The sequence below is a fragment of the Rhamphochromis sp. 'chilingali' genome, assembly GCF_963969265.1.
Source record: "Rhamphochromis sp. 'chilingali' genome assembly, chromosome: 9".
NCBI classification, from domain to species: domain Eukaryota; kingdom Metazoa; phylum Chordata; class Actinopteri; order Cichliformes; family Cichlidae; genus Rhamphochromis; species Rhamphochromis sp. 'chilingali'.
Window position 1 is genome coordinate 21,838,243 of NC_137936.1, and position 14,698 is coordinate 21,852,940.

Genomic DNA, 14,698 nt, shown 5'->3' on the forward strand with positions numbered 1-14,698 from the left:
GAATAAAATATAAAAAGAAAGAACCAAAGTGGGAACAAAATATAATTTAGTCGTAGTAAAAGTTAGTTAGTAAAACAAGTAGATTAATAGTGCTTTTTAAAAACACGAATTTCGTTATTTAAAAAACAAATCACTGAATTTGAAGATAAGATTAGGAGATGTTTTTGTGGAGTTTTGTTTTTGTTTTGTTGTTCTTGTCTATGTAATTTAGCGTTTTATTTTTATTTTCATGCAACAACGTTGTTTGCCGTCCATTAGTCGTCACTTCCGCTCACGCTCTGACTCCAGCTTGCATCATTTCTCGTGTCTTGTCAGCCGGGTTCGGACAGCATGTGAGTACCTGCATTCAAACTTAGTAATGGCCTTAATATGAAGGTTTGGTCGCAGCAACACTGCGCTGTACGGCTGTCAGTGTGAGTGAGCGACTGAACGTAATTTTTAATAAACTTTGCGTTTCCTTCAGCTACAAGCTAACTAACTGAAGCGCCGACTTACTAGCTTAACCTTCCAGCTAACAACAAGGAGGCGTCATTTCTCGGATGCGAACTGACTGCTGTGGAAAATTGATTTATCAGATTTAATTATCACTTTGGTCAAATTTAGAGTGATTATATGTCGGAGGTAGAAATAACATATATCTAGGTTTGACTTCAGGGTTAAACATGATTCCTAAAAAAAAGGGACAGCATGTTTTGCTAAGAAAGTATTGAGCTCTGACAGGTTTTTGGCACATCAAAGAATGAGAGTCAGAGTTATTATAATTTTTTAGGTTTTGCATTTAGTTTACAAATTGGTTTTGCCAGTTTCAGTTTATTGTTTGAAAATGTGCTCGGTTTTAGTCCTTTTAGTTAGGGAAGTCAGTACAGGGTTACAATAAAATACAGAAGTCTGTGAGAGAAGTTAACTCACAGTGTTGCATACCTCCAAAGTCTCAATAAACATGACTCATCAGGCAAATTGTGATTATTATTATTATTATTTTCTTTTTTTTTACTAATCTAACAAATACTAAAACTACTGTAGTTTTGTGTTATTATTTTTGTTAACTTTTTTTTTTCGCATGCAGCTTTAGATTTTAGTTTTATTTTTAGTTAAGAACCTTTATCAGAGGAGCGTGAAAGGCATTCATTTAGAAAATATGCTTACAGGTAGTTTCGTTAGGCGTTGGCTCTGTTTAGTTATTTGATCAGAAACTTTTGCGTAGTGGAGTCTAAAAGTTTTTACCTTGAAAGTGAGATTTAATTATTCACTTTTATAAAATAGGCATAACTAGGGATATTTTAATAGGTGATCCTTTATAGTTCTAGTTTGTTAATGCATTAAAAAAAATTGTGCATGTGATGATCTTGGCAGGAAGTACAAACTATAATTCCTGTTCTGTGAGTGTAACATTTGAGTTTTGTTTGTCCTCACAGACGCAATGGTGGAGCGGGTTCCTGAAAACATTAACTTTCCCTCTGAAGAGGAGAAGATTATAAACTTTTGGAATGAAAAGGACTGCTTCCAGGAATGCCTCAAACAGTCCAAGAACAGACCCAGGTAAGTCCAGTTGCAAATTTCCATGTTCTTCTTGTATCTGTATGGGTTTTCTCTAGGTGCTCCCATTTCCTAACGAACAAAACATATTTACACACAAGCTGTGAATAACCTAAGATAATACTGAAATTTGGTTGAAGTGTGTTTAGATTAAGTTAGCTTTTTGCTTGGAATGTGTTGGTTCGGACAATCTCCAGTATAAACGTCTAAAAATCCACCATTTATTATAACTTATTGTAAAACACTTACGAACAGTTCTTTTAAATGTAATAGTCATAGTATAGTCAATATATGACTTATAGCTGCTAACAATCTGTATTTGAGCAGACATAATTTTGTTGTATCGCTTTAATGCTGGGTGTTTTATAAGGATTGGTTTTAAGCGTTCTGGCAGCTGGTAACTATGGAACGCCAGGACTGCCATAATGAATTAATTAAATACACCATTAAATAATTAATTAAATGTGTCAATAATTAATTAAAATTGGAATTAATTAATTAAATAAATAGTTATGATATATGTAATTAATTAATTATTGACACATTTAATTAATTATTTATGTATTTCACGTTTTAATTAATTATTGACACATTTAATTAATTAATTATTGACATATTTAATTAATTATTTATGTATTTCACATTTTAATTAATTATTGACACATTTAATTAATTATTGACACATTTAATTAATTATTTAATGATATATTTATTTATTTCATTTTGGCAGTCCTGACGCCTGGCTCTCATCATGAAATAATTTTATCTGTCAGCCTCACCCATCAAACTCAGGGGGCGGGGTTAACGCTGATCGAGTCAAAACCATTGCTTTGGCCTGGTGGCCATTGTTTCTAGCACACAACAACCGGCATGTGGAAGCTAACAGAACTGAGCTTTGAAAAACCCTGTTTGTGTGTTACCAAATACCGTTTTAATATTTTTTTAGCCGAGAATGTAGTGGTTTAATCTTCATGTGTCTGGTCGGTTTGTCAAGATACAGCCTCTTTGCAAAAGTGTTTCGATGATTTCGGAGATGTCGTCCCAGTCTCACGGCAAAGCGTGGGATAGACCCGCTCGCCTCGCAAGCAATCCCACCGACAAAGCGCAGGCCCCGGTACACAGCTGTAGTAACCCCCGCTGACTTCTTTTACTGAGGTTATATTTATCGGTGTTTTATTTCCTGATGTTCTTATGTGTCCTACGTGTTTCAGTCGCCAATTCTGAATTATAACTAACATTAAAAACATGTTTAAGGAGGAGAGAGAGCAAATAAATCTGTTTAACATCTGATCTTTGGGTTTTTGTTCAGTAATCAGCGTGACCTGTGTATAAACACATAAAAGAGATAACGTTGGTGTTTCCGTCATGTAGTAACTGCTGGCTTTAACTGTACAAAGGTTGTTCGACACTATGAAACACATACAGACTTCATGATGTTCGGCTAATATTTTTATTGTGAATATTAATCATGCTGACCTCGCTCTGTACACCACGGAGCGAGGTCAGCACATCCACGATATCCTCAGCTCCATGAGTTAACACAAAGTTTCCCAGCTGACTATCTAACTGCCAACTATTCCAGAGACGTGAAAATATACAGCATCGGGGCGATCGTGGCTCAAGAGTTGGGAGTTCGCCTTGTAATCGGAAGGTTGCCGGTTCGAGCCCCAGCTTGGACAGTCTCGGTCGTTGTGTCCTTGGGCAAGACACTTCACCTGTTGCCTACTGGTGGTGGTCAGAGGGCCTGGTGACGCCAGTGTCCGGCAGCCTCGCCTCTGTCAGTGCGCTCCAGGGTGGCTGTGGCTACAATGTAGCTTACCATCACCAGTGTGTGAATGTGTGTGTGAATGGGTGGATGACTGGATATGTAAAGCGCTTTGGGGTCCTTAGGGACTAGAAAAGCGCTATATAAATACAGGCCATTTACCATTTACCAAAGAAAAGTGTAAGAGACTCAGCAGCAGATTAGAATAACAGTTATACATTTAATAAATCACCAAATGAATCCAAGAAACGAGCAAACCTGTTCCGACAATTTGAGTTTGTATTCCCTCAGCTGCAGACTCGCTGCTGTTTAAATGTTTGAAAAGGAAGATTAGATATAAACAAACGTCAAACATAGACTCAGTCTGCCTTCACATTTGATATGAGGCCAGCACGTATAGTGGCCTCAGCAGGCTGAAATACTGAAATACTGAAATACACGTGCTATATCTTAAACTATGATATAAACAGGGAGGTCCTATTAACATGTTTAGTTTTAAAGGACACCTTCCTGCCTTTAGTCTCATTCATGAGCAGTATTCGTTTTCTTCTAACATCCAGAAGTCTGCACAATGTGTTTCATAGTTTGTAACAAGCCTTTGACAGGTAAACATAACATGACCGAAAAAGCAAAAAAAAAAAAAAAAAAAAAAAAAGAGAGAGAGAGAGAGAGAGAGAGTGTTGACATAAGAAGAGAAAATGCTCTCAATTATGGAGACAGGCAAATGGTTCATTTATGTTTGATGTGTGTTTATTCCTCCCTAAATATCGTCGGTGAAGTTCGCCATGCACGTCAGATTTTCCTGCGCATTTTTATACCTCTGCCAACAGAGAGAGAAAAAAAATCACATTCTAACAGACAGCTGGTGCTTAGAATACAGTTGAATAACTATTAAAAAACAGATGATATTTAGATGATAGTTCAGTCTAACACATGTGCCAGTGAACCATTAAACGTCTGTGAAACTATGCAGTTATGAAACGTAACTTTAACCTCAGCCAAACCGATTTGCTCAGTTGTAAATAAAACAGCGAAGTAAACGTGACCCGACAGACAGAACCTGAGTGAATGAAGTCCAGCGTTTAACCACTGAGAGCTAAAACTCAGCTGAGGTTTGAAAGCTGTGTGCCGGTGATTGGACATCAGCCGCTGATAAAGCTGGTTCGCCTATAAAGTGCTCTGTAAGGAAACAAGCTCCAGCAGCTCTGCGCTCGGGGAAAATACTATATTTACTTATCTTGTGCAGTTAAACTGTGACTATCACCAGGTAACTAGGCGTGTTTCTTGAATTAGCAGCAGGTGTTAAACAGCTGACAGATGAGGAGGAGGATGCATGCAGGTAAACTGAGGGTCTGCTGAGCTGATCGCTGGTTTCGTGAGAAAAATGTCAGCTCGTTCTTTATGTTACAGAAGCACAGAGACACAAGACCAGGCGGAAAGAGACGATCGTTCGGTGAAAATGAGAATCTGCGAATGCAACATGTGGAACACGGAGAGTGGAATATGTAAACAAACCGGTTAATGTACCCCCTCGGTGCGCTCTGCATGCTAACTGTTAGCAGAGCTAGTGAAATCTCTGAAAACATCTGAGCACTTTTGCAAGCATGTTCTATGTTGACAACCTGACCAGACATACGGCGCGACATTCGCGGCTAAAACACTGTTAAAAGTGTAGCTGGTGACAGAAAAACGGGGTGTTTTAAAACTACACCACCACCATTGCTGCCTGTGATTTGATCTGCATTCTGGGATAACTGGCTGCCCCAAGTCTACACAAGCAATCGATTATCTAGGATCGACCTGTTTTGACTTACTTTGCACGGCAACCAATCAAATGTTAGAGAAGCTGCATGGGCAGCGTTAACCCCGCCCCCTGAGTTTGATGGGTGAGGCTGACAGATAAAATTATTTCATGACGAGAGCCAGGCGCCAGGACTGCCAAAATGAAATAAATAAATATATCATTAAATAATTAATTAAATGTGTCAATAATTAATTAAATGTGTCAATAATTAATTAAAATGTGAAATACATAAATAATTAATTAAATGTGTCAATAATTAATTAATTAAATGTGTCAATAATTAATTAAAATGTGAAATACATAAATAATTAATTAAATGTGTCAATAATTAATTAATTAAATGTGTCAATAATTAATTAATTACATGTGTCATAACTATTTATTTAATTAATTAATTCCAATTTTAATTAATTATTGACACATTTAATTAATTATTTAATGGTGTATTTAATTAATTCATTATGGCAGTCCTGGCGTTCCATAGGTAACAGCCAGAGAAAATAGTTGTATTTCCTGATTGTCCAGTTTTATTTCTTACCAGTGTCTGAGTCATGTGAGGTCCATTGGAAAAAACAAGGTAGCTATGAAAAGTGTGTATGGTGTATGGTAGTATAATATCAGAAAGCACAAATACTGTGTTATCATTGCGTCACAGCTATGATGTTCTAGATTCAAACCTGATTATCAGCTGGGCCTTTTCTGTTAGAAATTTGCATATTCTTCTTGTATCTGTATGTTTGTTTGTTTTTTTTTGTTTGTTTGTTTGTTTTTGGAGTCAGCTCCAGCCCCTCGTTGACCTTGACTGGATAAGTGGTTAAGAAAATAACCTGTTGTTTACCTCAGGTTAAAACTTGGCTCTCAAAAAAAGTGTAATGAAAGTCAAAGTGAAAGTAAAGTGTTACACTTTCCATTATTCTTTCATAGCTTAGGATCATATCTGTGTTATTTTCATATTCATTCTTCAAATTTGACTTGCAGATCAAATCAGGAAGCTTTTCTCAATCTACACTCTTAACTAAAGTTAAAACATTTATTTTCATCAGCAACTGTGAGAAGGTTATTTATGCTTTAATTACATGGAGACTGGATTACTGTAATTCATTATATATTGAATTGAGTAAAAACACTAATATCACAGTTGTTATTACTGGTGTGTCAAAGTGCAGCTCCTAGACTCCTGACTGGTACCTGGAAGGATGATCATATTTTGCCTGTTTTTAAATCGTTACACTGGCTTTTTGTGAAAATATTATTACTCATATATAAGTGATTGTAAGAAAATGATCCAGGTTATGACCCATGTCGTTCACTTAGATATCTCACTCAGATATCCTGTGTCCCACATTGCTCACTCCAGCGATAAGCAGATTTTAGTAATTGCAAATTCCTTATTGTCTCATATTCCTGACCGGAGATTGTCTCATACAGCCCAAGTCCAAAACTCTGGAATTGGGTCATCTACCTACTAATAGTATTTAAATACCAGCTGAAATCATACCTCTTTTTAATAGCTTTCTCAGATTCTGACTTACAGTGTCATTCTCCCTAATGTGTCTCTCTTATTATTTTATGATTTATTATTCTCTAAATATTAAAACTTTGTGCCTTTTCATTTGATTATTTTTATTGGTCTTAAATGATTTGTTTTTCTTTTAAGTATTGATAGATTTATTTGCTGTGTGCTGTATAAATAAATGTATAGCATGTTGCGAGTTTGTTTTACCAGTTAACAAAAATGCTGTTCCACATAGAAGTATTCAAGATTTGCATTTGCTACCTATCTCTCAAACCAGGTACACCTTCTACGATGGACCTCCCTTTGCTACTGGTCTACCCCACTATGGTCACATCTTAGCTGGTACCATCAAGGACATTGTTACTCGCTTTTACCACCAGAGTGGCTTCTATGTGGACCGGCGCTTTGGATGGGACTGTCATGGCCTACCTGTGGTAAGAATTTGCCATAGCTGTCTTTTTAATGTTTCAATTCAATGTTACAATGTGGTCTGTTAATATTTAGTATTTGTCAAATCCTGTGTGTTTTATGTAGGAGTATGAGATTGATAAGACTTTGGGGATCAAAGGACCAGAAGATGTGGCCAAAATGGGCATTGCTGAGTACAACAAGCAATGCCGAAGCATTGTAATGAGATACTCCAATGAGTGGGAGGTGAGTCCAGTGTATCTGACTAAGAGCAAAACACAGTTTACACTAAATAGTTGGGCTAGGTTCATGTTGAATGTTGTGGTGAATTCCTTGCCATTTGTAAGCCTGCATAACGAGTGACCTTCTAAAGTAGTTGTAAATATGTGTTACCTCTAAATTCATATCATAAAAATCTATAACAAATCGCCCTGCATATATTTACCATGGTAATTTGTTCTTTTCATTTTCACGTGCGTTTGTAATTGTATCTAGGCTTCAGTAAAGCGAATGGGACGATGGATTGACTTCCAAAATGACTACAAGACCCTTTACCCATGGTTCATGGAGACTGTCTGGTATGTATGTAAAAAGGGGAAAAAATGCACGTTTTTATAAAGACTTGTTTTGACTGCAGCAATTGCAAAAACATGGTGTGGGGCTATGGAAGGGTGCTTTTGGATTGGCAATGTGCAAATTTCTGAACACAAATGCAGCCAGTTTATTTCAACAATGAGCAGCAGAATCTACCAAGAGCAGTGCAAATCAATGAAATGCACCTGAAAGAGAATCTGTATATTCATGGGGACTAAGTAGGGTCTCTGAGGTTTTGGGTAGCTGTTATCTGGCTAAATCTGACAGCTCAGGCAGAACGCAGGATTTATCCTGAGAGGGGGTGCTTTGTCATTAAATAAGACCAACACGCATGATGTGTGTCAGACACACAAACCATTACTTCATGTTAGGTCCTGACTATTCGGGCATTAAGTTGCAAATACAGTGGGGCAAAAAAGTATTTAGTCAGCCACCGATTGTGCAAGTTCCCCCACTTAAAATGATGACAGAGGTCAGTAATTTGCACCAGAGGTACACTTCAACTGTGAGAGACAGAATGTGAAAGAAAAATCCATGAATCCACATGGTAGGATTTGTAAAGAATTTATTCGTAAATCAGGGTGGAAAATAAGTATTTGGTCAATAACAAAAATACAACTCAATACTTTGTAACATAACCTTTGTTGGCAATAACAGAGGTCAAACGTTTACTATAGGTCTTTACCAGGTTTGCACACACAGTAGCTGGTATTTTGGCCCATTCCTCCATGCAGATCTTCTCGAGAGCAGTGATGTTTTGGGGCTGTCGCCGAGCAACACGGACTTTCAACTCCCGCCACAGATTTTCTATGGGGTTGAGGTCTGGAGACTGGCTAGGCCACTCCAGGACTTTCAAATGCTTCTTACGGAGCCACTCCTTTGTTGCCCGGGCGGTGTGTTTTGGATCATTGTCATGTTGGAAGACCCAGCCTCGTTTCATCTTCAAAGTTCTCACTGATGGAAGGAGGTTTTGGCTCAAAATCTCACGATACATGGCCCCATTCATTCTGTCCTTAACACGGATCAGTCGTCCTGTCCCCTTGGCAGAAAAACAGCCCCATAGCATGATGTTTCCACCCCCATGCTTCACAGTAGGTATGGTGTTCTTGGGATGCAACTCAGTATTCTTCTTCCTCCAAACACGACGAGTTGAGTTTATACCAAAAAGTTCTACTTTGGTTTCATCTGACCACATGACATTCTCCCAATCCTCTGCCGTATCATCCATGTGCTCTCTGGCAAACTTCAGACGGGCCTGGACATGCACTGGCTTCAGCAGCGGAACACGTCTGGCACTGCGGGATTTGATTCCCTGCCGTTGTAGTGTGTTACTGATGGTGACCTTTGTTACTTTGGTCCCAGCTCTCTGCAGGTCATTCACCAGGTCCCCCCGTGTGGTTCTGGGATCTTTGCTCACCGTTCTCATGATCATTTTGACCCCACGGGATGAGATCTTGCGTGGAGCCCCAGATCGTGGGAGATTATCAGTGGTCTTGTATGTCTTCCATTTTCTGATGATTGCTCCCACAGTTGATTTTTTCACACCAAGCTGCTTGCCTATTGTAGATTCACTCTTCCCAGTCTGGTGCAGGTCTACAATACTTTTCCTGGTGTCCTTCGAAAGCTCTTTGGTCTTGGCCATGGCGGAGTTTGGAGTCTGACTGTTTGAGGCTGTGGACAGGTGTCTTTTATACAGATGATGAGTTCAAACAGGTGCCATTCATACAGGTAACGAGTGGGGGACAGAAAAGCTTCTTACAGAAGACGTTACAGGTCTGTGAGAGCCAGAGATTTTCCTTGTTTGAGGTGACCAAATACTTATTTTCCACCCTGATTTACGAATAAATTCTTTACAAATCCTACCATGTGGATTCATGGATTTTTTTTTCACATTCTGTCTCTCACAGTTGAAGTGTACATCTGGTGCAAATTACTGACCTCTGTCATCATTTTAAGTGGGGGAACTTGCACAATCAGTGGCTGACTAAATACTTTTTTGCCCCACTGTATATGCTGTACTCTTGAGTTTTTGGTTTCTTTTTCTCTGCATGCTTTGTGACAGTGCAGTTGTTTGTTTTAGCCAACCGAAGTAATCAGACTGATCTGGTTGCACCAGCTTCTGCAAAATCCCAAAATACATTCAGTGAGACTTGACCATTATGTTGTAGAATTTAAACAATTGCCTGTTGTGTTCTATGTCAGTGTGATCCCACACCAATTCAGTAATGTTGTCTGATATGGTAAATGGATACTTATTATAGTGCTTTTCTACTCCAGTTGAACACTCAAAATATTTTGTTTTTCCATTCTATGTTCAGATTTTTTTTCTATCCATCTATGCTTTTACTACGTGGGCAGTATGTTTGGGATCATTGTAATGAATGAAAATGAAGCTGTTGCCAATCACATGCTTTACTGGTGGTATTGCATGGTGGTGTGACAGTACTTTGCAGCCTTCATAGTTCAATCAATTTCGACAAGCTCTTCAATGCCACTGGCTGAAATGCAACCCCAAACCATGGCAGAACCTCCACGTGTCTTACAAATCACTGTAGACACTCACTGTTGTATCTGTCTCCTGACCTCCTCCATACATATTGATGAGGAGAAATCTCCAGTTTGGATTCTTCACTCAGTCAGACCTGCTGTCACTGATTTTCAGTCCAGTTCTTGTGCAATTTGGCATACCCCAGGCTTTTCTCTATGTTTCCCTTCCTTAAGAGTAGATTCTTGACAGCTATCCTTCCACTGAGAGCATTTCTGATGAAGCTTCAGTGAAAAGCAGATAGAGGGACAGATGCATCTCTCAGGTTTTCCATAAAACTTTACAGCATGCTGAGATACACAATTTTTCATCTAAAATTTGCTCTTTCTCAAAGAATCTGAAAGAATTGGTTCTCCTCTAAGTTTGACATAACATAACATTGACAATAACAGACAACTTGCAGGTGTAAGAAACTACAACTAAAAGGCTTTTTGTCAATTTTTAACCAACAAATTATTGAGTTGACCTTGAATACCTTGGTGGATACAATACATAATTTAACAAGTAACTTTACCCCACTCTACACCCCTACAAAGTTTTATCAGAATTCATTCAAAACCTTTTAAGCTTTTGTGTTTAAAGACAAAAGTGCATGCAAACACTATGAGGTGTGGCTCAAGAGATTTGCACGCTATTGAAAATGAAAGTTATTTATGGATATAGAGCCCTCTGCATGTACACTCAAAATCTTAACAAGTATATTTGTCTTATTTCTAGTTAAAATATCTCATTACACTTAAAATAAGACAAAATCAGCTACAAAGCAACATTCCAGTAAGCTATATGAACTTGTTTCAAGACAGTGAATCTTGTAACTAGAGAAAAACTAAATAATTTTCACTTGTTTCATTGGCAGATTTCTTTTCACTTATTTCAAGTCAAAATATCTTGTATTAAGTGAAAAAAGCAACATGTTTAGCTTGTGTTAGTCAGTTGTTTTCTTCCTTCAGATGCTCAATGTCAAGACTTCCTCTGTAACATTTAAATAGCCATGTTGAGGGCAGGAAATATGCTCTGTTCTACACATTTAGGTTTGTGAACAGTCAAAACAACATTGTGTTCACATAACATTGTGCACAGCTTTCGTAGTTTATTGCATATTAAGATAAATGTAGAAGAGTGCAAGTCCCAGCTTTATGTCTTTGTATGCAGTGCTTGTGCACTGTTATATATTGTAATACTTGCATCAGAATTCACTCTCTGGTGATAATAGATGATGCATTTGATGCAAAATATATCTATGGATTCCCTGTGAGAAGTGAGGATGAGCATCCCTTTGCACTCATATTGGTTATTAATTAAAGGCTTTAGCAGGAAAATAAGTTTTGAAATTCGTCAGTAATACAGCCTGTGGGAGAATATAAAATGGTCTTTAACTTAACCTTCTCTCATTTCTTCTCACCACTGGCCCATGACCTGACTCTTTTCATAAATGCTCTGTCATATTTGATGAATGCTATGTGGGAAATCAGTCTGAACGATTTTTAACTGTTACCAGAGAGATAAAGCTAACAATTTTATGTATTCATGTGTGAAACTGTTGCAATTTAACTTACTAGACACAGAATCTTTGAAACTTGTTGCGTTTTGTGGAGTTGATGTTTTCTTCTTTATTTTAAAATGTTTGTTTTCTTTCTCTCAGGTGGGTTTTTAAACAGCTGTATGACAAGGGTCTGGTGTACCGAGGTGTCAAAGTTATGCCTTTCTCCACTGCCTGCAACACCCCCTTGTCCAACTTTGAGGCCAATCAGAACTACAAGGTTGGCACAGAACATTACCTCTTTACATATTTGCTGGTGTAATGTAACACGGCTATTGTTGCCTCTATTGTAAGTGCAGGTACTGTACTTCTTAAAACAAAGTTGACCTTGTTTCTATGCTTAATGCTTGTCTCCAGGATGTTCAGGACCCCTCGGTGATTGTCAACTTCCCACTGGTTGAGAATGAGGATGTTGCTTTGATTGCCTGGACAACCACACCATGGACACTGCCGAGCAACCTGGCCCTGTGTGTGAACCCAGAATTACTTTATGTCAAGGTCAAAGGTGAGCAAAGAACATAGCACACATCTTGTGCTACAACAATAATAATAATGGATTGGATTTATATAGCGCTTTTCAAGGCACCCAAAGCGCTTTACAATACCACTATTCATTCACTCTCACATTCACACACTGGTGGAGGCAAGCTACGGTTGTAGCCACAGCTGCCCTGGGGCAGACTGACAGAAGCGAGGCTGCCATATCGCGCCATCAGCCCCTCTGGCCAACACCAGTAGGCGGTAGGGTAAAGTGTCTTGCCCAAGGACGCAACGACCAGGACAGAGAGCCCGGGGATCGAACCGGCGACCTTCCGGTTACAGATACGCTTCCCAACCCCCTGAGCCACGGTCTCCCCCAAGGGTTGCTGTTTCTTCAAGTCATTGCAGTTATGCACCTCGTTCCTTACAATCAGTGGTTTTACACTTTTTTAACTCAGCCAATTACTAAATGCTACAGTAAAGAGGAGCAGGTCACTGTAACTGTAAAAATGTAAACGAGGAATGCAGCAGAAAATAGTTAATCTTGTAAATTGGTAGATCAGTATATTTATTTTACCACTTAATGCATACTTGGTATTATCATTTATTGATAACATGACATATGTGCTCTTAATGATTGATACAGTTGAGTATAAGTGGAAGTGCATTCAAAAATGATTCTGTTTTATGTGAGGAGTGAGTGATTTCTCCCTGTGATGAATGCCAATAGACGTTAGTTGCTTTATCAGCAATTTAGCCTAAAACAGACTTGGCTAAGGAGAATTAAGAGTCTAAAGAACAAATGTATTCATTTTTTGTATCGTCTACTGTAGTGTTTCCCAACCTTTGGGAGCCACGGCACATATTTCACATTAGAGAAATCACACGGCAAACAAAAATGTCACCAAAAGCATATTGATGATTTTTCTCCATGCACCAGGCATAGCGGTTTGTCCCCAGTATACCTTTTTTTGCTTTCTTCTGACCACTACTCTTGCTAGGGCCTTCATCTGGGTTGAAATTTTCTCCAGGACCCAGGTCAGATTGACTACTTTTTCGTTTCAAATATTTATTTATTGCTATTATGCTCAGTGTTATCTCACTTGCAGCATGTCCTCTTCTGTTTACTGGCAGTTGGCAATCTATTTAATTGGAGCAACAGGTTGTACTGCCCTCTAGCGGAAGAGAATGTAATTGTTCTGCCCATTACTCACGCAGGTCGCTTAGAGTACCAGTCAGGTGAAACCACATAATCTTCCACGGTACACCTGATCATTTCTTGCGGGACAGTGGTTGGGAAACACTGATCTACTGAATGCATATAAATTCCAGTGGCACTGTGACACATTTAGTTTATGGAACTGTTAACTGCACAGTCTCATTTTGTGACATTAGCAGTATACGGCATAGCAATTTCAGCATATGTAACCTTCAGCTGAAAATTTCTCTCACTCTTATCATATCGCCATGATAGAATCATGGAACATGGTGATTAAAGGCAGCTAAGGCCAGCTGTGTTTAGTGAAGTTGTTTCGTAATCTAGCCAGGTTAAATAAAGAAAACAAATAACAGCCACCTTTGTGCTGCTGAAAACTCTAGCTTCAGGCTCGACATACCACTCTAACCCATTAATCTTCCTTTGCAGTGCACCACTCAGGACAACTAGTTTTGTTAAATGATAGTGCTTAAATGCTGATGCCTGAGGCAAAACTTTTCTGACTGAAAATCTTGTTTCCCTTGTGGCTTTAGTGTTTTGGACCACAGTATCAGCTGATAGATGTTTGTTTTCTTTTAATTCAGAAAGAACAAACAAGAACAAATTAGCTGAAGAGGAGTGCTGCCTTTGCAAATTGCACCCGTAGGAAATAATGGACCCGTAATGTGTTGGTGTGACTGGAACTTTGTTTTTATCTTCAAACAAAACACACAGGCAGTAACTTGCATGAACATCAGTTATGATCATGCAGGATTTATCCTTAAGTGAAAATACAATCACCCACCTAAATTGCTCCTTTCAGGTTTAAACAACAGAATCTTACATAAGAGTGTTTGTGCTAATGGCCAACATGCATTAAAGTAAAGGCATTAAAGTATTTTTGCAATTTTAAGCAATAACTTTTAAACAGAAAACTTTCTCTATAGTCTGCAAAAAAAGAGAGTACAGCTAGACTACAATTTAATATATTACAGATGTTTTGTTTACTAGTTAAAAGACACATTTTTAACAACCTTAATCCAGTTTTTATTCTGCTGAACAACAATACTGTACACAAACCCATTTTCCAGTTTCTTAATGAAAACTAATGCAGAAGTCTAATTCAACATTCTTACAATAAATCCTGCTTTCTTGAAGGTCACAGGGGTTAATGGAAGTTTCAGAAAAAGTGTTTGTTTTTGTTTGTCATGATTTAGTTTGCGGTGCTGTTATTTTGTTCAGTCCATTCATTTTAATTAATTGCATGGCTGTTGTATAAAGAGCTACACCAATGAAAGCTAGTTGATGAAACAAA

General features: G+C 38.2%; 1 protein-coding gene across 1 annotated transcript in view; it reads left to right on the forward strand.

The window, feature by feature from the left end:
• Positions 1–255: 255 nt before the first annotated feature.
• iars1 (isoleucyl-tRNA synthetase 1) overlaps positions 256–14,698 on the forward strand; it is a 64,292-nt gene continuing 49,849 nt past the window's right edge. Inside the window, exons 1-7 of the mRNA XM_080891730.1 lie at positions 256–332; positions 1,416–1,539; positions 6,899–7,055; positions 7,156–7,275; positions 7,525–7,607; positions 11,811–11,928; positions 12,066–12,213. Coding sequence (XP_080747856.1) covers positions 1,421–1,539; positions 6,899–7,055; positions 7,156–7,275; positions 7,525–7,607; positions 11,811–11,928; positions 12,066–12,213 — 745 coding nt within the window. The 5' untranslated portion in view covers positions 256–332; positions 1,416–1,420. The remainder of the gene's footprint in view (positions 333–1,415; positions 1,540–6,898; positions 7,056–7,155; positions 7,276–7,524; positions 7,608–11,810; positions 11,929–12,065; positions 12,214–14,698) is intronic.